The sequence below is a fragment of the Agelaius phoeniceus genome, chromosome 9, assembly GCF_051311805.1.
Source record: "Agelaius phoeniceus isolate bAgePho1 chromosome 9, bAgePho1.hap1, whole genome shotgun sequence".
Lineage (NCBI taxonomy): Eukaryota > Metazoa > Chordata > Aves > Passeriformes > Icteridae > Agelaius > Agelaius phoeniceus.
Genome location: NC_135273.1, coordinates 34,281,488 through 34,308,109, shown reverse-complemented (window position 1 = coordinate 34,308,109; position 26,622 = coordinate 34,281,488). Strand labels below are relative to the sequence as shown.

General features: G+C 45.3%; 1 protein-coding gene across 3 annotated transcripts; it reads left to right on the top strand.

Moving 5' to 3' along the window:
• The first annotated feature begins 405 nt into the window (after positions 1-405).
• LOC129122905 (hexokinase HKDC1-like) lies at positions 406-26,622 on the top strand. 3 transcript variants are annotated; one of them, XM_077183522.1, is made up of 19 exons: positions 406-756; positions 971-1,171; positions 5,063-5,225; positions 9,926-10,074; positions 10,603-10,722; positions 12,010-12,105; positions 13,847-13,946; positions 14,556-14,739; positions 16,015-16,170; positions 16,892-17,125; positions 19,040-19,344; positions 20,246-20,394; positions 20,483-20,602; positions 22,019-22,114; positions 22,200-22,299; positions 22,986-23,169; positions 23,824-23,979; positions 24,658-24,891; positions 25,496-26,622. In XM_077183522.1, exons 2-19 carry the CDS (start codon positions 1,109-1,111, stop codon positions 25,638-25,640), a joined length of 2,754 nt encoding a protein of 917 aa, XP_077039637.1. In that variant the 5' UTR covers positions 406-756; positions 971-1,108; the 3' UTR covers positions 25,641-26,622. The 3 variants fall into 3 exon arrangements, with proteins under 3 accessions (XP_077039637.1, XP_054492963.2, XP_077039638.1); XM_054636988.2 differs by lacking the exon at positions 406-756 and having other exon boundaries at positions 891-1,171; XM_077183523.1 differs by lacking the exons at positions 406-756; positions 5,063-5,225; positions 9,926-10,074; positions 10,603-10,722 and having other exon boundaries at positions 891-1,171.

Sequence of the window (26,622 nt, the reverse complement as noted above, 5' to 3'; positions counted from 1 at the left end):
TTTTTAATTGTTACCTTGTTCTGCAAAATTCAGGGTGACAATTGTCTGCAGTAGCTGTGCTCAGTTCAGCTGAACAGTAACTGGGGGGAAACACATTCTGTGTAGGTGTAGTTTGAGAGTGAGCCTCTAATTACCCCATGAGAATGCCTTTTTTTTTTTTTCTTCCTCTCCTTTGTGTCAGCATTTCACTGTTTCCTTGGGATGATGTTTCCACAGTCCATATCACTTGATACACTGACACAATCCTGGAACCACTGGTTTATTCAGAATGAATTTGAGAGTTGATGGTTAAAGGCTGTGTCAGAATGTGATGGTGTAAGGAAGCTGCTCTTGCATCCTTCCAGTGGGGCAGTGTGATACCCACACTGCTGCCTGCCAGCTAAATCTGTTCTCTCCCCAGGTTTTGCAGTACTGAGGAGCTTCAGTGGTCTGGAGCTTTGGGAGAAGGGAGAAGAACCAGCCCAAAACCTCCCTGCTGGGAATTGCACAAGAAGCATTCCAGCTGGGGGCAGGGGTCCGTGTGTCTCTGCTCTTTACACAGCTGAAGCTTAATTGGTACAAAGCTGCAGAGAAGGGTGCACTGTGCAGAGCTAGAGTGAAGTTAATCCATGCAGAAGAGCTGAGCAGAGGGAAGAAGTCTCCTAAATCCGTTCAGCTTCCCAGATTCCCTGCAGCCCCCGGCCGTGGTGGAGCCTGTCAGCCCCTGGGATGAAGCACCAAGCGGGGCAGGCTGCGTAGCAACTGCTTTGAGAAGTGGTAACAATTCCCAAGTGGGGCAGCAACAAAATCGATTTTTCTCCCCTTGAGCTTGGCAGCTCTCCAGGTGCCTGCTCTGGCACAATGAAGTGTGTGGCTGGGGAGGGAGGGAGGGACTTCGGGGTGATGTGGGGGGGTGTGCTACAAAGAGGCAGAAGTTTAATCACTGACCCGATCACATTGGATGGATTTATTTCTGGACTCAATTTCCCAGGAACTCTGCTATTCCACACGGGGGGAAAATGCCTCTGCTGAAGTTTCTCTAGCTCCAGTTTCGTGAATAAAGATCTGTGGCTTTGGAGTTACTCACAGCAGCTCTGTCACTACTGACTCATCCATCTGCTTCAGGAAAATGTTTGCTGTCCACTTGCTAGCTTTCCATTTCACAAAGCTAAAAGAGGATCAAATAAAAAAGGTAAGTTGCAGCATTGGCTGGTTGCTATTTTAAGAGCTGTATTACCCAGATACAGAGGGGTCTGCAGTGAGTAATGCAGACCATATAATGGCATTATCCACTAAAACCATTCAGCCAGATGGGGTAGGAGGTGTTTAGACCTTAAACCACCTGGTGAGTGTGAAAATAGGTCTGGTTAGTGGTTTTCCCTGCACAGTTGTAAGTGCTCTCCCAATAATGGAGCAAATTCTCTGCACTAGGGGAAAGTGCTTCAGCTTTATTTGGCATGGTGTGGAAGAGCCCAGAGGACAGAAAGGATGGCTCTGGCAGAGTTGCCTTGCAAATGTATCATGAGTGATGGGATTTCTCAAGCTGAGCAGGAATCAGGAGTCAGTCACGTAGCAGGGACAGGGAAAACCCCTGTGGTCTTTGGTCTGGGTCTCCTGAGATTCAGGAGAGATTTCCAACTGGTGTTGGAGTTCCTGTGCCTCCTCTCTGGTTATCCAAAACTGGCTAATCACTCTGATGTTTATAGGTGTGACCTTTAATTACAGTTGGAAAAGCTTGAGATGGCTCAGATCTGGGGCTGTCAGTACTGGGAGTGAGCTGCCTAATGGTTGCTCTTCCCTAATCTACTTCCATGCCCTGCTGAAATGGGTTTTTTGGCTTATGTCCATCATGAGACCATGTGAGACCCATAAGCTTCATGGGTCACAGGTCCTCTGCTTTGTGGACATGTCCCCTGCAGGTGCTCTGTATTCCTGGGGTCTTCACTGAGTGCTGCCAGGCTCCATCCTCTGGTTTCCCAGCCAGGGGCTGCAAAGGTGGGAGGTGGGGCTGTCTGTGGATGTGGTGGGAGATCCAAGGTCCTGGTGCTTGGATCTGCTTCCATCACTGAGCTCATCAGCAAAGGGAGCAGCTCCAGGTTCTCCTGTCTGTGCCCAAGACATGGAGTGGCTCGTTCCAAGGAGGACTTGTTCCATTAATTCTGTTTTGGAGAGGGGCATTCTGAGAGAGGTACTGGTATCTCAACAACCAGATGTCCCTGACTCAGTCCTAGCCCTTTTATCCCTAGGATTTAATGTGATCAGAAAAAGGCCTCACTGCCCCTCCCCTCTGTGAGGAGCTCTCTCTTATCTAGACAGAACTATTTCTTCATTCTTTTTACTAAGAAAGAGAAACACCTTGTGGAGCAGTGCTTGGGTGTAGTGGGCTCTGCAGGGAAACATCCAGCTTGCAGTTGAGTGAGGACAGTGGAGATGAGGGAGCAGAGGAATTCTGGCAAACAGAATTTTGCTGCTCTGGCAAACAAAGCAGAGGAATTCTGGCCAAAAAAAAAAAAAAAAATCAAGGCTGCATTAAAAAAAATCAAAAAGTCTTTCTGTAAGGTGCAAACTAGCCCTTCCTGAAGGCAAGAAACCACATGCTCCTCAGACTTCTCTTACAGGTAGCCTAGCGTAGGATTTACAGAATAGAGCTGATTACTCCCTTATTAGAAAGAAGGAATGTCCTCCCACCTTTCCCTCCCCAGGCTTATTTACTCTGTGGTGGCAAAGCCAAGAGCCTGCCTGCCATGAAAACAGAGCTGTTTCCATAAATGAGGCAAGGCCCTGCTCCTGTGCCATGGGAGGGGGGTAACCAGTTTGGTTTAGCACAGCCTGGCCATTGCTGTGTTTACCAGTAAATGGTTATGAGAGCAGGGCCTTGCTCAGGCTGTAAATCAGGCTGGAGAGCCAGCAGGATTTCCTGGGCTCTGCCTTATCTGGTTCCTTGGAAAGGACTGTCTGCTCCTCTGGTTTGTAGGTAAACAGGGTGGGGAATGCAGTGTCTGGGCAGCAGGGAGCTGGTGCATGTTCTCTGCAAACAGACATGGTAATTTTTATTACCATGAGAGGTTTTCCCCCCACAGGGGTTTCTGTCACAAGGCTATTTGGGTCTGTGTCAGAATTCATGAATGCTGCATGTCTCCAGTCACTGTATTTTCTCCAAAAAACCAGTACAGGTGCATAGGCTAAGATGATGCATCCTACACAGTGGTGGAGCTTCAAAAAACCCTTGGAGAAAATCAAGCACTTGCACAAACAAGGGCTACAAATACAAATCTGAATAACAGCCTTTTCAAGGCACAGCTGTATCCAAAGGCAGCTGCTGCTCTGGGACAATTGTATGTTGTAATTTAACACTTTTTCCTCTCTTTCTGTGTGTGTTAAGTGAGTGCTGGAGTGACTTTCAGGATCCTGGCTCTTTCTGGTGGGTCATTGCTGACCATCAGTTTAAAATGGGACTGTGAATAGGTAATTAGTTTGTATCTCATTAAAACAGGTAGTAAAATAGTCCAAACTGCAGCAGAGACCAACTTATCTACAACCTGCATTGCCCTCTGTTTAAACAAATGCAGCCTTTTAAATCCAACCATGGTGGGACTTTGTGTCCTTCCAGCCCCCCAGACCTCCCTGTGTAAATGGCACTGATGAAATGCTCTGAACAGATGCAGCACCACAACAGCACAGCCCAAGGTGCAAGAGCTGAGTGTCTGTAGCAGCAAAGCACTGGCAGCTGTCCCACTTCTCTGGCCCCAAGTCCTGTGTGCTGGGGACCAGCAAACACCAATGACCCTTCAGTGGACACATTTATTATCCCTGCATCGTGTTCATGCAGCACCAAACTCTGGTTCCCCAGTGGAAAAGCTTCTGGATGTTGACAAATTCTTTTTTTTTTCCCTGTGTTAATCCTTTGTTGTACCCAGCTGTGTAGTTTCTAGGCCACACTGCTTATAGCCCTGCAGGTATGTGTCAGTCCCAGCAGTGTGTGGTCCTTAAGGAAAAAAAAAACCTGATGAAGCTGTCCATAAACACTGATTAACTTCTCTGCCAGGTTCTTTTCTATTCTTTTCTATTCAACTGCCTTCTATTTTGATGTATTCTGTGAGTTACAGACCTTTAACAAAGGGTATTGATTGCACCCAAAAAATGTGTTTTAGATGTAATCCTAGAATCACAAGAGAATGGAGAGCAGAGCTGGAGTGGGAAAAAGGCTTTGAGTTCCAGCCTGGCATGCCAACAAAGTTAATTGTCTGTGGAGTGAAGCAGTAGCTGAATAGATGTTTTGGGGTTGTGGCTGACATGCTTGGGTACTGCTGGCATTTTCTGGAGCTGCCTCAGAGAGGTCAAACTCTCACCAGATTGACACACTTTGCAGTTCTAGCTCATTACATCTCTAGCAGGAGAGGATGGTGTGAAAACAGCTTGTCAGGGTCTCAGGCAAATCTCATGACTTACATAGATTGTCAAGTTACTGAGCCATCAGAGAAGATGGGCAGCTTTTGGGCAGTGATTCACCAAGGCTGCACTAAACATTTCCAAAGCAAAGTTTTTTGAGAAGAGTGAATGTCCTGATGATGACCTGGAGCTTGCTTGCACTGACAGTCGTGAGAACTTTGTCGCTGAGGTCGAAAATGTGTGGTGGTGTTTGAGGGTCCCCAGGATGAGGGAAGAGATGAGAATCTTGACTCCATGTTTCAGAAGGCTGATTTATTATTTTATGATATTATATAAAAAGAAAATGATCTACTAAAACTATACTAAAGAAAGAGAAAGGAGACATCAGAAGGTTAGACAAGAATGAATAATAAGAATCCCTGACAGACCAGAGTGTCTGACACAGCTGGACTGGGATTGGTCATTAAGTAAAAACAATTCACATGGAACCAATCAAACATGCACCTGTTGGTGAGCAACCTCCAAACCACATTCCAAGCAATCAGATAATTATTCTTTACATTTCTTTTCTGAGGCTTCTCAGGAGAAAAATCCTGGCAAAAGGATTTTAATAAAATATGTCAGTGACAGAAAATGAAGCGAACGAGCAGCGCAAGGAGCCTGCATGGCTGAGTGCCACCTTCCCTCTCTGCAGGTGGACAGGTTCCTGCACCAGCTGCGCCTCTCTGATGATGTCCTGCAGGATGTGAGAGCTCGTTTCCAGGCTGAGATGCTGAAGGGGCTGGCCAGGGACACCAACCCCACGGCAGCAGTGAAGATGCTGCCCTCGTTCGTGCGCTCGCTGCCCGATGGCTCAGGTGAGTCCCTGCTCAGCACTGCTGCTTCACAAGGGGAGCTGCTGCCAGCACCCCAGCACAGCACCCCAGACACACAGGGCAGCCACAGACTCGGGGTTATTAATTGAGAAAGCACGTGTGGGTATTGATACTGAGCCTGGGGGAGTGCTGGCATGTTGGGGAAGATGAAACAGGAAAGCCTTATAAATATGATTGCCTGGCAAAAGATTTTGAGAATATAGAAACTGTAAGTGAGATTGAAATGAAAGCAAGCTTTGAGATACCTTAGTTACTGAACAACTGGAAAACAACGATGTAGCCAAACTGAAAATAATCCCCTTTTGATGAAACAACACCCTCTGCTTGCAGACAGGTACAAGGGTCAGAGCAGACCCTACAGCTTGGCAGAAGGGGTCCAAAGAGGAGTTTTTAGGGTTTAAATGTAACCCAGTATGGTAATGTAGTGATTCTTATAGGCTGTATGTAAATGCTATAGGATTTGTATATTGTACTAGATTGGTTAGTGAAAATTAGAATATTCAACACAGAAGATTTATTATTGTAACGGGAACTTTGCTCTCTTACCCCTTTTATGCTCTTGCCCTTTTACTCTCTTACCCCTTTTACTCTCTCACCCTCTCATCCTCTCTGCCCCTCTCTTCTCTCAGTCCTGCTCTGAGCTGTGCCTGGCAGCTCCCAGCAGGGCCCTGCACCCAGGCCCTTTGCAATAAACCCCAAGTTCCTGACCTGGCTGCAGAGATCTCTCATCTCTGTCCATCCTGACCGTCCTACCCCATAGCTCCTACACTGGCAGAGTGTTTTTTTCCTTGCACCTGGTGGATTTTGACCTAGAGCTGCTTGTTTGAGGAGAGGACCCGGGAAGCGCTCAGGAGCAGCTTCTCCCGTCTGTTGTAGTGCGGGCCGTGGTGCAGGAGCTGTGGCTGGACATGGCAAGGGCAGCCTCTACAGCCCAGAGCCTGCAGTGCACTCTGCTGGGGCTCTGCCATGTGCGGCCTGGCCTTGGAGCTGCGGGGAGGGCAGGATGCTGCAGTGAAACCCCTCAACCTGCCAAGGAACAGCAGCCTGGCATCCTCAGAGCTGGGATCCACAAAGTCTGCACTGCTTCTGCTAATTCCCCAAAAAGTGATCCCTTCCTTGCCTTCTCCATTGGGAAAATCTGCTCCTGGATGGGGTCTACCAGGAGCTGCTCTGCTTCTTCAGCTGAGACTTGAACAGAGAAAGTGCAGTGGTGTCCTTTGGGAGGATATGACATGAGATAGGAACTCCAAGCTCATCTTGTTTGGAGAAGCATGCACATCCAGAATAAAACTCCTCAGCTGGCTCCTGGCAGTGCAGCCTGAGAGAAAATGACATTTTCCCCAGGTTTAACCAAGTTTATTTTTTCAGGACTGTGTGTTTCACTGCCAAGGGACAGCAGCCTGGCATCCTCAGAGCTGGGATCCACAAATTCTGCACTGCTTCTGCTAATTCCCCAAAAAATGATCCCTTCTGCCCTTCCTTCCTTGCCTTCTCCACTGGGAAAATCTGCTCCTGGTTTGGGTCTACCAGGAAACTGCTCTGCTTCTTCAGCTGAGACTTGAACAGAGAAAGTGCAGTGGTGTCCTCTGGGAGGATGTGACATGAGATAGGAACTCCAAGCTCATCTTGTTTGGAGAAGCATGCACATCCAGAATAAAACTCCTCAGCTGGCTCCTGGCAGAGCAGCCTGACAGAAAATGGCATTTTCCTCACGTTTAACCAAGTTAATTTGTTCAGGATTCTGTGTCTCACCAAGATCAGGACTTGGTGTAAACTAGCTGTGCAGAAAATTGAAATGTTAGCTTTGTACCTTTCCACATGACTTTGTTCCCTCTGATGGTAATTTCCCTGCAATTAAATGAGGAATAACAGCTTTCATGGCATAAAAAAGGTATTTGAAGGCAAGTTCCTTGAAATGAGGCATGTCTGAGAGAAATTATACACAAGCTGAGTGGATGGAAGGGGGCACTCTTCCTTTGCTGCTAGCTTTGTCAAAGAGAAACAAGTACTTTTTTAACCCTTGCAGTCTCAGTGTCAGTCACTGCTCCTGAGGTCTCACAGGTCTCAGATGCTGTTCTGGAACAGCAGGGAGCCCCTGAGCCCAGGAGACCTGGAAAATTGCATGTGGTGTCATCAGCAAGAGCTGGTGTCCCCCAAGGCCAAGGTTGGATGGTGCTCTCCTGGCCTGTGTGGCCTTTCCTGTGTGCCAAGGACATGCTGCAGCATCAAGCTGGGCTATATCCTATTGACACACTGCCCACTCCAAGTATCACATTGATTTTTCTATTTTTGCCCTCTGGAAAAATCCTGGTTGGTTATTTTGCTGCCAGACTGGTTAAAACTTCCAGCAGGTTTAAACAGCTCAAACTTGGATGGTTATTCCCCCATTATTTATTATTATTATTATTATTATTATTATTATTGACTTCTCCTTCTTCTCCTTCTTCTCCTTCTTCTCCTTCTTCTCCTTCTTCTCCTTCTTCTCCTTCTTCTCCTTCTTCTCCTTCTTCTCCTTCTTCTCCTTCTTCTCCTTCTTCTCCTTCTTCTCCTTCTTTCTTCTCCTTCTTCTCCTTCTTCTCCTTCTTCTTCTCCTTCTTCTCCTCCTCCTTCTTCTTTTATTACTATTATTATTATTATCTTAGAGGGTTTTTTTGCTGCCCTCAGTGTTACTGACTGAAATGACTCATATAGAGCATCTTTCAAGTTTAGGGATTAACAGTCTGACTAATGTCACAGTTTACTGAGTAACCCAATCTGCCTCCTCACCTTTGATAGCAGACCATGGTATTACAGGTAGAATTTCCTGCTTCCTTCCCTTTCAGGACCAGATTTAATCATGTTTGGACTGTGGAACAAAGATCATGCAGGGCTAGGCACATACCCCACTGTATTTTCCTTTTGGGAAGGGCATTTTCCTGTGTGAGGGATAAACAAATTTTATTGTAGCAGTGAGGCCACGCTGTCCTCCCATCTGAGGTTTGCTGCTGGAGATGTGTGTGTCTGAGCAAGCCTCTGAAACAAATGGTACTTTCACAGAAACACCAAAAGAAAAGGAAAAGGACTGTGTTGGTTAACTTTGCTGGCAAATTGGCTTTTTCCCACTTGGAACCTGACTTCTGCACTAGAGCTGAGTCTTAACATATGTCTGCAAGTCCTGCATCCTCTACTGGATACAGGCAATGACCTCACATTCTGCTTGTGCCACATTTCAGGTGATGGTTTTGCAGCCCCTTGGTTGGTTTGCAGCTGCTTAGGGCCTTTCCTGCTGCAAAGCTCATCCTTCTGCAGCCTGCAAGTGTGCTGCTGTGGAAGGAGCAGGGTGAACACCCCAAACTGCCAAATAAATTTGAATTAACTATTACATAGCAGGCTGAAAGGAGAGACCTGATAGCCTTGCTGAGGGTTTCCAGCTCTCAGTCCTTCTGATGCTCCCAGGCCCATCCAGGATCAGGATCTGCCATCATGGGGCAGCAGAGGCCCCTTGTTGAGCCTTTGCTTTTTTTTGTTAGGGTCAGGATTAAATGTGTGAGATGGTATTTCTTGTTCAGATTCAGATGTTTGTTAGTTCTTATTTATATTGCAGTTTTATAAGATGTGAGTTCTCCAGCACTTCACTCTAATAAACTGAAAAATGGAGACCTATCTAAATGGAGACCTATGTCTCTCTTTAAAGGCTTTTTAAGGATAAACTGTCTAATTAAAAAATGGCACTACAATTGTTTTTACTTTTAACTTAAAAACTAACTATCTGTGGCCTGCAATGTGGAGTTTTTTGTCTAATTACATAATACTACTTAAACTTGTAAAGAAGAAGGCCTAGCTTCTGTTTTAAAACTTCTATCTTGTTTTATGTATATTCTATCTTACTATATTCTAAAACTTCAAGCTCTGTTTTTGACTATGTGATATTACATACTTCTATTAAAAAATGGAGACCTATGTCTCTCTTCACAAGGCTTTTTAAGGATAAACTGTCTAATTAAAAAATGGCACTACAATTATTTTTACTTTTAACTTAAAAACTATCTGTGGCCTGCAATGTGGAGTTTTTTATCTAATTACATAATACTACCTAAACTTGTAAAGAAGAAGGGCTAGCTTCTGTTTTAAAACTTCTATTTATATATCTTACTATATTCTAAAACTTCAAGCTCTGTTTTTGACTATGTGATATTACACACTTCTATTCAAAAATGGAGACCTATCTCTCTCTTTACAAGGCTTTTTAAGGATAAACTGTCTAATTAAGAAATGACACTTCAATTATTTTTACTTTTAACTTAATAACTAACTTATGTGGCCCGCAATGTGGACTTTTTTTTCTAATTACACAATACTGCTTAAACTTGTGAAGAAGAAGGCCTAGCTTCTGTTTTAAAACTTCTATCTTGTTTTATGCATATTCTATCTTGTTTTATATATATTCTATCTTGTTTTATATATCTTACTATATTCTAAAACTTTAAACTCTAAGTTTTCTACTATGTGATATTACACATTTCTATTCAAACTACACACCAATGATTTCAGTCCTATCATTTTATTTTGGAAGTCTTCTCTATACAGCCATAGGTTAAATGTAGTGTTCTTTTGGGGTCAGTGCTTGTCAGCACACAAAGTCTCAAATTCTCAGCAGCCAGGGTTTGTGGCCATGCCCAGTGATGTGGTCCCCTGTGTTGCAGAGAAGGGGGAGTTCCTTGCTGTGGACCTGGGGGGCTCCCAGTTCCGTGCCCACCAGGTGAAGGTGTTTGATGATGGGAAGCAGAGCAGCCAGCTGGAGAGCAAGTTCTACCCCACACCCAAGGAGGTCACCCAGGGCAATGGAGCTGAGGTAGGCACTGATGCTGCTGCTGTCACTGTCATATTTTGGGAAAAATCCTCTTCACCAGGATTTCTTCTCCTGGGAAGATGAGAAGCCTCAACTTCTCCATGTTTTGCTGCTCTGGAATGTGGTCTAGAGATTGTTTATACAAACATGTGAATTATTTTAACTTAATAACCAATCACTGTCAGCTGTGTTGGACTCTGAGGAATCAGTCATGAGCTTTCATTATCATTCTTATTAAACCTTCTGATATATCCTTTCTTTATTTTTGGGATAGTTTTAGTATAGCATAATATAATATAATATAATATAATATAATATAATATAATATAATATAATATAATATAATATAATATAATATAATATAATATAATATAATATAATATAATATAATATAATATCAGCCTTCTGAGATCATAGAGTCAGATTCTCATCTCTCACCTCGTCCTAGAAGCCCTCACAAACACCACACTGTGCTGCTGCTGCTGTGCCTGCCTGTGGGACACTGCCCAACTCTCCTCTCTTCTTGTGCAGCTCTTTGATTACATTGCTGACTGTCTGTCAGACTTCATGGAGACCAAAAACCTGAAGCAGAAGAAGTTGCCTCTTGGCTTTACGTTTTCTTTTCCATGCAAACAGACCAAGCTGGATGAGGTGAGATGCATAAGAAATGCTCTTGTCAAGCTGAGCTCCTTGCAGAGTCTGGAGCAGCTGTTGAGTGCAGGTGCTGCCCTGTGGCTTTTATCTGGGGTCATGTTTGCATAGCTCTCTGAAGAAGGCATGGATGACTTTTAGTATTTAACTCAACCTGACTATCCTTCAGTGATTCATTTCTCATCTCAAGGCATCACCATCTTTAATCAAAAGCTATTCTGTTGCTCAGTCAGTACCCAATTCCACAGGAACCATGTGCCCCTGTATTAACACTGTTAGAAACAGATGTGCACTTCTGTGTCTTGAAATATTTTTATTGTTTTAATCACTCTTAGTTTTTGGGTTTTTTAAAATTTTTTATTTTTTACAGTTGATTCTGAATAGGAAATACCTGTAGCTGAGCAGCTTGAGACACCTCTTGGGGAAACAAAGGGCTGGTTGCAATTATTTTGTGTTCTCTCATTCTAGCCTCTCTTATTTCTAGGAGTCTGTGTTTTGGGCTCCAGTCCTGCAAACACTTTTTGCTTAATGCTATTAGACTGTGATCAGCATAGGAAAGCCACATGTGCTTTAAATGAAGCACAGGGAGACTCATTTACAGAATTGGGACTTTATGACTGTACCTTTTTGGCTGTGCTGGTACTGACAGGCACCCCAAGGTAAGATGTAACTTGACTTACACATTGGTACAGTAATAGGAGCCTCTTTGAGCCAGGTCCCATGAGCTCTTGGGGATCTGTTACTCACCCAAGATAGCTCAGCTACCTTTGGAGGCATAAAATCAGCAAGATGGCTTCTGTTGCAGTGTTGGAAACAAAAAGGTTGAATAAAAGGCAAAATAACAAAACTCTGTAAAGAGAAAAACCAAGCCAGGTGCAGGAGGTTCTTGCTCCTGGTAAAACACCTCACAAAAGCCATTAGTTTCTTTGTTCTCTTCTTTTTCTAGTGAATTTCCCAGGTGGGATTTTTTGGCTCCTGTCCAATTGGCTCTCCTTAGTTTGAGGTGAAGTCCCCCAGGTCCTATGAGGTGGCTTTTAACCTGATTGAGGAGAGAAACTTCTGGGCTTATTTCCTTTTTGAGGGGACAAAGGAGAGTTTTGTCACTCCTCAACAGGGGGGCACATTCCTATAGGTACTGATAGGCACCCCAAGGTAAGATGTTCTACTCTGACTTATTTTGGCTGAGTTTTAATCATGGACTTCTCCACACACTTCAGTCTTGACTGGCTTTGTGGTTTGTGTACTAAACTTTGTGTGCTTTTGGGTCACTGCACTGTTTCTTTTCAGGGGGTTCTCCTTGAGTGGACAAAGCACTTCAGGGTCCGAGGAGTCCAGGGCACAGACGTGGTCAGCTCCCTGCACAGGGCCCTCCAGAAGCACCAGGCAAGTCTTGGACCTGCAGGAGCAGAGAATGTCCTCCTGGGAATCCATCTCTTGGTGTGTGGGCTCCTTTGGGAGCTGTCAGAATCCTTCAGGGATGGGCAGTAGCAAGTGCCCAGCATGCCTGCACATCTGGCAGATCTGTGTCTCTCTCACAGCTGTAATTCAGACTGCCCAGGTAACACAAGGGCAGCTGCACTCTGAGCCCAGGCTGTGACACCTCACCAGAATGGCCCCACTGTCTCAGCCCAAGGGAGCCTCTGGTGAAACTGCAGGGTGGTGTCTTGGTTTGGAAAGGCAGGAGTCTGCTAAGGAAGGCAGGAGCCTCCCCTGAAATGGAGAATGTGAACCCTCCCCGCCCCTCCAAATTGCTGTGAATTTTAAATTAAGGGGCTCTCGGGCAAAAATATGGGAACAGGAAATAACAGTTCTTTAATAGGGAAGGAAAAAAAAAAAAGATACAATAATACAATAAACAATGCAGTACACTAGAACAACACTGACAGAGTCAGAACCCAGCCTGACACCCTGTGGGTCAGGGTGTTGGCGGCAGTCCCACTGGAATTGTGGCTCAGCCCTCCTGCAGTGCCAGGGGTGGTTCTGTTGGAGCAAGGGGGGTCCTGTAGAGAAGGATGTGTTCTTCCTCTGAAGATCCAGTGGAAGGAGAGGCAGCTGCTGTTCCTCTGGGGAATCCCATGGAGAAAGCCGTGCTGGTGTCTCAAAACCTCTGGATTATATCTGGGTAGCAATGCTTGGCTCCTCCCTCTGGGCTCACATCTTCCAATGGGATGCTGTAGTTCTTATCAGCCATGCAGGGACATTCAATAGCTGTTATCAGCAGATGTCCCCTCCCAGGGAGGTGTGAATGTGGTCACTCAAAGAGAGAGATCAGGCAAACTGCCCACTTGACAAAAGATAATCTGCCATACAGATGGGAATGGAAAACATCTTGCATTGCAATCTGGAACAGTGAGGTATAAAACACTCAATAATTTCACACACTGTGTTTCACAGCCTGGCCCATGGGATGAGGGTTGGTAGGAGGAAACTGCCATCTCAGATTGGCACACACAACCCCACCAGGGCTTGCCCGTCCCCTTCAGTCTGTACGATGGAGCCATTGATGCCAATTTTTAAGGTCAGCAGTAAGACATGATTAAATCTGCCCTTGAACTAGCATACAGCCTTTCAATAACACTGTTTTAATATTTTGGAAAGCCTTGCTTTTCATGTTTGGTAACACCAGCCAAGAAAAACAAAGCATCTTTCCATATCTTGATGAGTTCATAGCAAAGAGGAAACTGCACAGCCTCAGTGGAAGGACTTTTTGCTTGAGTGTGGTATTGCTGCACAGCTGTAGCTGCATTTCTGTGTGTTTCTGAACCACCTGGTGGGCTCTGCTCAGGTGGTAGAGGATGCTGTCCTTTCACACAGCCTGTAAGCACAGTATCACAACACTCACACCAATAATGTGTCACTTTTCTGGCAAATGAGGTGGGTTGGGGAAAAACAAATCCTTCAAACAAAGAGGCTGGCAAAACACTTGAGAATTCAGAGATATTTGTAACCTTACAGGGCTGTGGGAATAGTGTTGTAAAAGGAAGTAGTGTCTTCCAACCAAGGAGTTTTCCTGAATGAGGCCTTCAAAGTGCAACCAGGGAATATATCTGCATGCTGGTGCTTTATCACAGAGGAGGCTTTCTGAGCTTTTCTCCCTGCTAATCACCCATCTCTATGCTCTTAGGACATAGATGTTGATGTTTTGGCACTGGTCAATGACACGGTGGGAACCATGATGACGTGTGGATATGATGACCAGCGCTGTGAAGTTGGACTCATAATTGGTAATTTTTTCTGTTCACCATGAAAGGTTTTTTTCCCTCTCATTGTTGAATTACTACAAATTTGAAGTAGGAAGGAATTTCACAATAGAGGAAAGAGCAGAAAGAAAATGGAAAAAACAATGGTTGGATTTTCAAGCCTGGCTGCCTTCTGTAAAGCAGCTGTTTTTATGCTGATCACATTGCCATCAAATACCACAGTCCCCATTTTGTCTGGGCTCAGTTGTGACCAGCATACTAAACTTTTCTGCTGACTGTATAGAAAATTACTGTGTCTGTCCAGAGAAAGCTGAATTCCCCTCACGTCTGGTAGTTAGTCCCAGCTATGCTTTCTACAGTTTCTCCATTTCATGCACTATGATGCCTTTTATTGGGCACACAGAAGTACATTTGAAAGAGAAAAAAATGTTTTTAAACAAGTCAAACCTTAGAATAATTTCAGGTTTTTTCCATTCACTGTGAAATGATGATTTCACGGGTGCAGGTGGCCTATATGAGCATCCTGTGCCACAGGGTTATGTGTTTGTGTTTTCTTCCAAAGGCAATATACTGACTTATTCCCAAACAAAAAAGCACACATGGAACAAACAGTGGTTTGTCCAATACCCACAGGGACTGGCACCAACGCCTGCTACATGGAGGAGATGAGGCACATCAGCCTGGTGGAGGGGGACGAGGGCAGGATGTGCATTAACACCGAGTGGGGCGCCTTCGGGGACGACGGTGCTTTGGATGATCTCCGCACGGAGTTCGATCGGGAGCTGGATCTGGGATCTCTCAACCCTGGAAAACAGCTGTAAGTGATTCCCTGTCTGAGTTCCCAGAGTGCTTTTCCAGTGTTTGCCCCCTTGGAACAGGAATTGTGTTAAGTGAACCTGAGACGACTTGGTTGGTGCTGGTTCTGTGTAATCCAGATCTTTCCTTTCTGGAGAGGGTGAGTCCCTTTCACAGCTCCCTGCTGTGGGCTGTTGTGGTGTGATTTCAGGGTTTACCTCAGAACCCCAAGTTCTTCCCCTGAAGATTCCCTCCCAGGTGTGTCAGTCTCCTCTCCTTTCCCCACCCTGACCTCTCCCAGCACTGCCTGTCAGTCCTGGCATTCCAGAAGGGCATTGAGTGATTGGCAGATTCAAAGGATGCCCTCTACCCCTGGGGGGCATTGGGCCATCCAAGTGTCCCTTGTCCCTTGAGACCTCCCCTCCTGTACCTGGTTGGTGGCTCCCTACCCCTTCCCTGCCCTTCTCCCCAGGGTAAAAGAGCACCCAACCACATGGTTTGGGAGTTCTGTTGGAGCTGGTGCTGCATTCAGAGCCCTGTGGGCCAGAATAAAGCTCTGGATCCAAACCCTCCATCAGAACCGACTCCTTTCCTTCACCATCACCTTAAAGCTTCTCCACAGAGGGAAACCCGAGGAGCAGCTCCTGTTATGGGGGGAAGCTCCATCCCACCACCAGCAGAGCTCCTGCAGGCCTGGACTTGTCCCCAAGTGCCAACTGCAGCACCCAGCCAGGCAAAAGTGTCTGTGGGGTGAAACACCACACACCCAGCCAGCCAAAAGTGTCTGTGGGGTGAAACACCACACACCCAGCCAGCCAAAAGTGTCTGTGGGGTGAAACACCACACACCCAGCAGCCAAAAGTGTCCTTGGAGTGAAACACCACACACCCAGCAGCCAAAAGTGTCCTTGGAGTGAAACACCACACACCCAGCAGCCAAAAGTGTCCTTGGAGTGAAACACCACACACCCAGCAGCCAAAAGTATCTGTGGGGTGAAACACCACACACCCAACCAGCCAAAAGTGTCTGTGGGGTGAAACACCACACACCCAGCCAGCCAAAAGTGTTTCTGGGGTGAAACACCACAGTGCCGCTGTTTGGTTCAGTGCCAAGGGCCAGACAAGCCCAGGCACATCCCGTACACAATATTGGTAAATTCCAATATAACAGGCCAAGGGATTGCTGCTATAGCTGCCCATGTGTTGCTAAATCCAGGTGGTTGCTGTGCTATGATGCTGTGGAGGGCTAGAGAGGAGCTGGTGAACACCTCCTGATTCCTTCCTGTGCTCCATTCCAGGTTTGAGAAGATGATCAGCAGCCTGTATTTGGGGGAACTTGTGAGACTCATTCTCCTTAAAATGACAAAGGAAGGTCTGCTCTTCAATGGAAAAGTGTCAACAGCTCTGCTTACTAAGGGCAAGATTGAAATGAAACACGTGTCTGCAATGGAAAAGTAAGAACTTGTAATACACTCTTTGAGAGTAGCCACTCTCAAAGTTAAGTCTTTCACTACACAGCAGCAATAATGAAAGTGTAGTTAAAATCTGTGAGTGCTGGGAACAATTCTGAACAGTTCAGCTTGAGTTTGCTTTTGCCCAGGAGAAAAGTTGACCTTTCTGTAAGTGGGAATTGGTGTAAGATAGTTTTAGCAAAGTACCACAGTAGCACGTGTGTTGGTAAACATCACAGGTTGTTCAAATAACCTCTCTGGAGACCTGAGTGTGTGGGATGACTGCTGCAGTTTTCAGCCTCTCTGATGTGGGAATACTGGGGCTGTGGAGATGCAGTACAGATTATAAATCAGCTAATGGATGACTGCATGGAAAACTGGGAACCTGGTCCTCATTGTCACTCCAGGAATTATTTTCTTTGTTGTACTGAGTAAAGCTGTATATCTGTTCTTGTGCTCTCTTTCTTTGGACTGTTTTATCCCTTTCTCTTCTTGACTAATTGATTGGTGTCACCAAATGCTGAACCCCAGGAAGTTCAGCATTTGAACTCTCTCCCCTGGGTACTTCTGGGAATGCTGTGGGAAGCACATTGCTGGTTTATGGGAATCAATTGTGATGCTGTCTGATGGGTTGTGTCGTGGTCTCCTCTCATTTCTTTTTGAGCCAAGGTATTGATTTGTATGTTTTTGCATTTGGTGATGTATTCTTTTGTTTTGGGGATAGGTACAAGGAAGGCCTGAGCAACACAAGAGAGATCCTTACAGAGCTGAAGCTGTTTCCCTCTGAGGAGGACTGTGTTGCTGTTCAGCACGTCTGCACCATCGTCTCCTTCCGCTCGGCCAACCTGTGCGCTGCCGCCCTGGCAGCCATCCTGACCCGCCTCAGGGACAACAAAAAGCTGCTGAGGATGAGAACCACCGTGGGGATTGATGGGGGACTCTACAAAACACACCCCAAGTGAGTAACAAAGAGGATTTGATAATGGCTAAGAGCCTCCATCTGCACATGTGGCTGTTCAGAGAAGTGCCAGTTTTGCTTCAGCTTTGGGGTGAGGTCTAAGTGGCTTTGGTATTGCAAAGCTGTCCCAGGAGCTTTAGAACTTGGAGTGGGGTGGGAGCTGAGGGTGTTTTGCCTGGAGAAAAGGAGACTCAGGGGTGACCTTGTCACTCTCTACAACTCCCTGAAAGGTGGTTCAGGTGAGATTGGTCTCTTTCTCCAGGCAGCACTGACAGAACCAGAGGACAGAGTCTCAAGCTACACCAAGGGAAATATAGGTTGGATATTAGGAAAAATTTTTCATAGAAAGAGTGATAAAGTTCTGGGATGGTCTGCCCAGGGATGTAGTGGAGTCACCATCCCTGGATGTGTTTAACAAAGCCTGGATCTGGCACTGGGTGCCAGGGTTTAGTTGAGGGGTTGGGGCTGGGTTGGACTTGATGATCTTTAAGGTCTCTTCCAACCTCATCATTCTGTGAATTCTGTGAAAGACATGACACCTGGAATAATGGTGTTGGAGGAAATGCAGCTGATTTCTCAACTGACTCCTGGGCCCCTAGGACACTTGCAATTCACTATGGGTTTTTTCTTTTCTTTCTTTCTCCCTTTACTACTTCCCTGTTTTTCCACCTGTGCTTTCCCAAACTGGAAACCTCCTCCAACCATTCCCCCAAACTGGCTGGAGGCCTGATTGCAGCCAGAGATGAAGTAAACTGTCATGGAGTGATTTCATGGTTTACCTCAGAACCTCGGGTCCCTCCCTGGTGTGTCAGTCTCCTCTCCTTTCCCCTCCCAGCACTGTCTGTCAGTCCTGGCATTCCAGAAGGCATCGAGTGATTGGGCAGATTGAAAGGATGCCCTCTACCCCTTGGGGGGCATTGGGCCATCCAAGTGTCCTTTGTCCCTACCCTCCTGTACCTGGTTGGTGGCTCCCTACCCCTTCCCTGCCCCTCTCCCTGGGGTTAAAAGGAGCAGCAACGACATGGTTTGGGAGTTCTGTTGGAGCTGGTGCTGGATTCAGAGGCCTGTGGGCCAGAATAAAGCTCTGGATCCAAACCCTCCATCAGAACCGACTCCTTTCCTTCACCATCACCTTAAAGCTTCTCCACAGAGGGAAACCTGAGGAGCAGCTCCTGTTATGGGGGGAAGCTCCATCCCAGCACCACCAGAGCTCCTGCAGGCCTGGACTTGTCCCCAAGTGCCCAGCTGCAGCACTCAGCCAGCCAAAAGTGTCTGTGGGGTGAAACACCACACACCCAGCCAGCCAAAAGTGTCTGTGGGGTGAAACACCACACACCCAGCCAGGCAAAAGTGTCTCTGGGGTGAAACACTGTGACTGTGTTCGCAGGGGTCCCAGGATGAGGGAAGAGATGAGGATCTGACTCCATGTTTCAGAAGGCTGATTTATTATTTTATGATATATATTATATTATATTATATTATATTAAAAATATACTAAAATAATAGAAGAAAGGATTTCATCAGAAGGCTGGCTAAGAATAGAAAAGGAATGGAATGATAACAAAAGCTTGTGTGTCAGACAGAGAGTCTGAGCCAGCTGACTGTGATTGGCCATTCATTAGAAACAACCACATGAGCCCAATCCCAGATGCCCCTGTTGCATTCCACAGCAGCAGATAACCATTGGTTACATTTTGTTCCTGAGGCCTCTCAGCTTCTCAGGAGGAACAATCCTAAGGAAAGGATTTTTCAGAAAATATCATAGCTACAAAACACCACAGTGCTGCTATTTGGTTCAGCAGCAGGGTCAGACAAGCCAAGGCACATCCTGCACACAGTATTGGTGACACCAATAGTAAACCATGCCCCAAAGGCCTGTGGGAGCCTCAAGGAGGAACTCTGTGTCCCTGCCAGGTACGCCAAGCGCCTGCACAAGGTGGTGAGGAGGCTGGTGCCCACGTGTGACGTGCGGTTCCTGCTGTCGCAGAGCGGCAGCGGCTGCGGGGCCGCCGTGGTCACGGCGGTGGCACACAGGCTGGCAGCCCAGCGCCGGCGCCTCGACGCCGCCCTCGCCCCCTTCCTGCTGCCCCCCAGCATCCTGCAGGAGGTAAGGGACAGCATGAGGGCTGAGCTGGAGTATGGGCTGAAGAGGGAGACGCAAGCCCAGGCCACGGTGAAGATGCTGCCCACGTACGTGTGTGGGATGCCGGATGGAACAGGTGAGGTTGGCTCATGGGCACCTGTGTTGGGTCCGGCTGTCTGTCTCTGCCCGGACACGGGTAGGGTGGTTCTTGGGTGGCACGCGTTTCAAAGGACAAGTCTGGATTCTTCAGCTTTTCAATCTTCAGATTGTTTATTGTTTCTTATCTACAAAATTTTCTGTCTGCCCAACAGAGGTCTGACCTGCAAGGCAGCCACGGGCACTCTCTGACCACCCACGGGGCGGTCATGTCTTTTTATACTAAAATCTACGTACATGATATTTACCTTTATTTTCCAATACTTTTCACCCATGTTGGCAAGTGCACCTTCACCATAAACCAATCCCCAATGCCAACATCATCACAGGAGATGGAGGACAAGAAGAAGAAAGAAGAAGGACGAGACACGCCCTGATCCCTCCATCTTGTCTCCATAACCCCCCTGTACCAAAAACCTTAAAGTTTATATTTCACCCTATAAATGTGTCCCTTTTACACCCTTCGCTCTAAACTGATTCTCATGTCCTCAAACTGCTGTCACTTCTGTGGATGGATCAAAATCAAGCCACCAAGCACTCTTGGCAACATTCCAGGATTTCCGAGACCCCCAAGGGTTCTCCTGGCATCTCTGGACATCGGGAGCGATGTGCTGAGTTCCCACACACCTGGAGGTGGGGCAGGAAAGCTGCTTGTCTGCTTTTGGTGGGAAGGAGTATGCTAATTAATTTGGCACAGGCCAGGGGGATTTATGTTGCCCAACTGGTGCTTCCTGCTGTGTTATCTGTTATCTTCAGCCCCATGCTGGTAGGCTTGATGGGATAAATGCCATAGGGAACAGAGTGCTGTCATTGTTATGTTGTTCTGACTGGCAAACGTGCTAGGAGAAGCACCAAAATGAAATGACTTTCTTCTCCTTCAGAGAAAGGAAAGTTCCTTGCCCTTGACCTTGGTGGCACAAATTTCAGGGTTCTGCTGGTCAAAATCAAAAGCGGGAGAAGAAGATCAGTGCAAATGTATAACAAAATCTTTGCCATTCCTTTGGAGATCATGCAAGGGACAGGAGAAGAGGTAATCTGAAATGAATTTTAACTGATGCAGCCAAGGTCCATTGTATGGGGTTACTTGTGATATTTCTATGCCTCTTCTTTCCTTCCAGCTCTTTGACCATATTGTCCAGTGCATAGCAGAATTTCTGGAGTATATGGGGATAAAAGGTGCTCGGCTTCCTCTGGGTTTCACCTTCTCCTTCCCCTGCAGGCAAACCAGCATTGACAAGGTAAGAGCTGCAGCAGCTCTGCATCTGCTTGGTAAATGACATCATTTTGGGCAAGGCTGACTTGTTGGTTTGGAGAATTTATTACTTTGCTTTGCAAATGAGTTGTGTTTCATGAGAAAATTACCATCCCGTGTTATCCACCTGCTTATGGGGGCAGAACTTTCACTTCTTGTCTCTGGTAAGTGGTGGACATGAGCTTGTTTTTGTTCTATAAAGATTAAACCCTCATGACAGCAAAATGAAGTGCATATTTTTAATAACCCAGGAATCTCCTTATGCTGCCTTAACTCTTCAGTGGCAAGAGATAACAAATGGCTCCTTCTGCTTGCTCAGCTACAATCCCAGGTTGTTTTCCAAGCTGTGCTGCACAGCTCTGACTGTGTAACTTCTGCACCACATTAGCTTTTTTTGCTGAGTGGTGGTGGACAGACCTGAACTTACTTGCTCAATTTGGAGGAGTTGGCTTTTTGACAGATATCTTTTATCTTATCTGAAAAGATTTATGGATTTCCAAGAGAGGCAGGGGATGTTGTGCTGCTTAGTTCTAGTCAAATATGTAAGATGTTGGGGAAATGAGAGACTGCTATTTTATTGAATGTTTTTATGTCCAGGTGGGGTTCACAACAGCTTCTAAACCTGGAAGTTAGTCTGCTCTGTCTCAATTTTCAGCTCATTATTGAGAGTATAGCAATAGGACTTGGCCTTTTGTGGAAACATGAATTGATGTGCCTTCTGAACCCACAGCTTAGCATTTAGGTCTTGACAAATGATTAGGAAGCAAATTCCACAGTATTGATGGCAAACTGAGTGAGACACATCTGTGTCCCATGATATGTTGCTCTGTGTGTTTGGTCTTCTACTGTTCTAGAGCTTGAGGGTGTTTCTTATAGCAGCTTTTTCTCCCAGTTGTCTTCTATGTTTTTTTTTTTTCCTTTGGACAGACAGTCCAGAGCCACTTTAGGAAGTGTAAAGCTAATTACTTCATGTAACCTGGAAAACAACTTCTGTCAGGCCAGGTTGTTGTCTGAAAAGAAATAAATTAGTGTTGCCTGGAGCTGTGGGATCATATCAAATGTCCTTCAGGAAACGACCCAAAAATTAACAATAGATTCATTGATGTTTGATGGGTGTTTGATGATTTACAGCAAAGTTATTTTCCAAATGAATTTTAGAAGGTACTGAGTGCAATGCCTTGACAAAAAGCTGAGTAAACTTGGAGCCACTACCACCAGCAGTGGTAGTAACAAAGATACACAAGCACAGCCTGCACTAGACACCCACAGTAACCTGTCCAGGGAAATATGTTATTTGGGAAAAAAAAAAAGCATTGGGGTGGGAGGCAAGAAAAAGCTGATGCTTGCAATGTACAGTCTGCTCTTTGTCTTCACTCATGGCTTTCTTTCTCTTCTGTTTCAGGGAACACTTGTGGGATGGACAAAAGGATTCAAGGCAACAGACTGTGAGGGGGAAGATGTTGTTGATATGCTAAGAGAGGCCATCAGGAGAAGAAATGTGAGCTGTTTCTTTCTGCTCATGTTGGTGTATTTAATGCACCCTTCCTCTGGCATTCCACTGCTGATCGTGACTTGTATTTTAGGAGTTTGACTTGGACATTGTAGCAGTGGTGAATGACACTGTTGGGACCATGATGACTTGTGGCTATGAGGATCCAAACTGTGAGATTGGCCTTATTGCAGGTACAGTGCTGGTCAAGTGGCCACTGTGAGGAGGAAGCACCTATGTAAAGCTGGGCTTTGGCATCTCTAAACCAGCACCTTTTATCTGAGTTTTGATATATTAGTATATATATATTGATATATTAGTATATATTGATATATTCATGTACATATATGGATATATTCATATATATATTGATATATTAGTATATATATTGATATATTAGTATATGTATATATGTATTGATATATTAGTTACTTGGGGTTCTTGGCAGATTTGTGTGGTACTCAGAAGGAAACTTAACAACATCTGTAGCAGATAAGTTCCTGAACCTGTTGGATTTTTGATCACCTCTCTGATGGTGCCTAACAAGTGTATGCAGGGTAAAAGAGTACAAGCAGATAGAGCAAGAATTCTTGTTTTGACAAATCCATGCATAGTTACTGTGTAGCCAGGTCATAGACCATGGAACAAGCAAATGTTTTTAAAAATCTGAATGAATTCTTGTTGGGATTTTTAGATGATTCCCCCAATATGTTCCTCCAAGTTTTGATCCAGAAATATATCTAAGCATAGAATCACAGAATGGCCTTCAAATTTGAGATGAGGCAAAGAGAACTTAAGATGAGCACTGCAATCATCTTCCATAAGTTTCTGGCGCTGCTTCACTTTTCCAGCTGAAGTCTTGTCATTTCTTTCCTTCTAGGAACAGGCACCAATGTTTGCTACATGGAGGACATGAAAAACATAGAAATAGTGGAAGGGAATGAAGGAAAAATGTGCATTAATACAGAATGGGGAGCATTTGGTGACAATGGCTGCATTGACCACATCAGGACAAAATATGACAGAGAAGTAGATGAAGGCTCCCTAAACCCAGGGAAACAGAGGTAAACGTGGTGGTCCTGATGCCAAGAGCCTGATGAAGTCAGTCTTCAAGAGACACTGGCTGCTTTTTAAATGTGCTTAATGAATGAATAATCAGAAAGGAAATTTTAATATTGCATTTCTTTTGTTGCTTGGTAAGTAACCTAGATATCAAAAAAAAAAAGAAAAAACCAAATATGTACATTGTTACCACAGCACTGTTTTCATCTTAAAGCATTACCAAACAGTGCAGCTTTTAAGATTTCCCTACAAAGTCTAGGTCATGCTTTGTTCCTACTTTTAGGGTGGTTTTCAGACTCAAGCTTGTTGGGTAAAGACAGCATTGATTAGATGTGACTCACTGGTGAATGCATGGGGGACAGGCAGGAGTTTCACTTCAGTGTGGACTCTGGCTTTAACACTATATTCTGTTTAATATTGCAAAGGTTTTTTTTCTACTTCTGTTACCCTTTGGCATAGGTAAATATATTGTAATTAATATTTGCACTTGAAGTCTCTGCAACAGATTTTTGATGATTGAAAAATGGAGTTTCATGGCTATTGCTCTGCAAGCTTGGACCATTTTTTTTTGAGTTCACAGGGCATGTACATACCACTCATGCTAAACAGAGCTATCTCCTTAAATGAACATTTTTATTCCTCTTTTGACCCCACAGGTATGAAAAAATGACCAGTGGAATGTACCTAGGTGAAATAGTGAGGCAAATTTTGATTGACTTAACCAAACAAGGACTGCTGTTCAGAGGACACATTTCGGAATCACTCAGGAAAAGAGGCATATTTGAAACAAAATTCCTGTCTCAGATTGAGAGGTAAAGTTGTTAGATTTACATGGTTTAAATCCTTAAAGTCCTCTGGGACACCTAGAACACAGTCTTTTGAAAGTGTGAGGAGCCCTTTCCTTCAAGAAGTGGATTAAGTCAATTACAGTTTTCTTTGTGCATTCCCCACCTCCAGAATAAATGTTAAAAATAAGAACCTGGGGAAGTTATAGAATTATTGTTGTAATTATATGAATTATCATTTCCTGTCCACACAACTGGGTTATCTTGGATGCCTTAGCCATCAAGCTAAGTGTTTCTTGTGTGACAAAATAGCATTTATTTAAGAAAGCAAGAAGTCAGTGATACACGAATATGTGCATACCTATGTATCTGTATGATTACAATGGTCCCTAGGCTATTTGAAACCCTTTCTGCTGTGGAAAGCCTTGAAAGGAGGGTCTCAGGAAAGTAACAGTCCTGTGGCTGATCTGGGTCTGCTCCCCTATGGCTTTGGGGTTAGGTGGATAATTACTGCTCGTGCCTTCTGGAGATGCAGCCTAACATGGCAAAGGGCATGGCAGGAGCAGCTTTTCCATCTGAATTCAGACAGAAACCAGCCTTGAGAGAACTGGGGGTTGTTAGAGCTGAGGTGGCCCCATTTCCTTTGGCCCAGAGCTGTGTGAGCTGTGGGGCTGTCCCTGAATGCTGCTCTGTGTGTCCCTGCAGTGACCGGCTGGCCCTGCTGCAGGTGCGGCGCATCCTGCAGCAGCTGGGGCTGGACAGCACCTGTGAGGACAGCATCATCGTCAAGGAGGTGTGTGCAGCTGTGTCCACAAGGGCTGCCCGGCTCTGTGGGGCAGGGCTGGCTGCTGTTGTGGAGAAGAAGAGGCAGAACCGAGCTGTGGAGCGCCTGCAGGTCACTGTTGGAGTGGATGGGACGCTCTACAAGCTCCATCCACAGTGAGTGCCTTGGTGCCACTTCCCTCTGCTGTTTGCTTGTTTTCACTGTGAGAACATACCTGTGCCAGCTTTCTGCTGAGATGATTAAAAACTTGAGAGGGGGGAAGGATCTAACACATTTCACTGCATTTTGTCATTTCCCTTTCCTAGCCAGAGGATCAAAAATTGTAAAGTCAGCTCCAGTTACCACTGGGAGGCTCTTTTCTCTGGGATGTTGAATGAACCTAATACTTATTTCCCAGTATTTTGGTAGATTTCTACAATATCTGAGTCTCCCAGATGGAAAGCTGTTTGAGTTTTTGGAGTTGGGTCAGTATTCTGTGAGCAAGGCCTAGAAGCAGTAATGCTTTTGAGTTGGGAGAAGAGAACCCCCTTCATTATCTCTGAAGATGTGGGCAGTGTGTGGCATCATGCTGAACAAAAGTCAAGTGGAGAAATAAAAATTACAGATTTTTATTATCTGTACACAATCAGATTCCATCTTTCATGAATAGGAGAAAAAGCAAAAGAAAGCAATGGCTGAGGTTCCTTGCTTGTTGGTGAATACAAAAAGATCAGAAAGCAACTGCTAAAATGTTCTGTTCTTCTCTCTCTTCCCTTTCAGTTTTTCTAGGATCCTGCAGGAAACAGTGAAGGAGCTGGCCCCTCAGTGTGATGTGACTTTCATGCTTTCTGAAGATGGGAGTGGGAAGGGAGCTGCCCTCATTACTGCAGTTGCAAAAAGATTGCACAATGTTGGACAGAAGTAGAAATGAGAGGTCAAAGTAACCTCAGCCCTGGCAGGCGTGTGCAGCAGGGGTTTGCTGGGGGGGATTCCACACAGCTTTGCCTACACCAGCTCACAGGTGGCTTTTACTGGGGGAGCAGCTGGTTTTGACCAGCCAGGATTGTGGGTTTTTGGTAACTTGGGTCTGGTGTTTCTGCTCCCCACTGGAATTATGTCTTGGCATGGCACGGCCTACTCAGTTCTGTACTTCCTGCAATGCATCTCCAATGTACGTGGGAGAGTGAAAACAAAACAAACAAAATCAACCCAAATTTGTCTTTTTACAATATCTTAATTAAGCTTCTGCACCAGAAATGAGTTTATCACCAGTTTCTTAGGATTTGTGTGCTTAGTTTTGTCTTGTCCTGGCTCAAAGAATATTGAGATTCTGATGTTGCATCTTATCTAGTGGACGTATTTGTTCAATGCTTCACAGATTTTACAATAAATTTGGAGGTGAATTAAATGAATGGACTGTGGTCAGTGATGCTCCCCCTGCTGCTGCACTGGTTGCAAGTGTAATGCAATACTTCCCTGAGGATAGGATGCATGTTTAATTGATGAATGTAAAGGAAAAAAAAATGTGATTGCACAGAAGATCAATTTGTGACTCAGCTGCACTGACATATTTTGACACATAAAGCTAAACCAATGCTGCATGGATTCTGACTGTGACTGATTCTTTGGATCCTGAAGGAAACAGAGAATGTGGGAGGAGCTACAGAGTCTGCAATGTCTGTGTCAGGGCTACACAGAGGGTTTCAAACAGGCCACCAAAATAGTGTGTAGAGGGAAAAAAAAATCACCTACATTTCTGAAAGTCTCCTCTTTGTTTTCCCTCTGTTATCTTCTTGCATGTTCCTGGGAGAATTGTTTCCATTTTGTGCAAAGGAAGTTTGTCCTTGGTTTTCATTTTCTGTTGCCTGCTGCTCTGCCTGTTTGTAAATAAATCTGTGTTGTTGTGA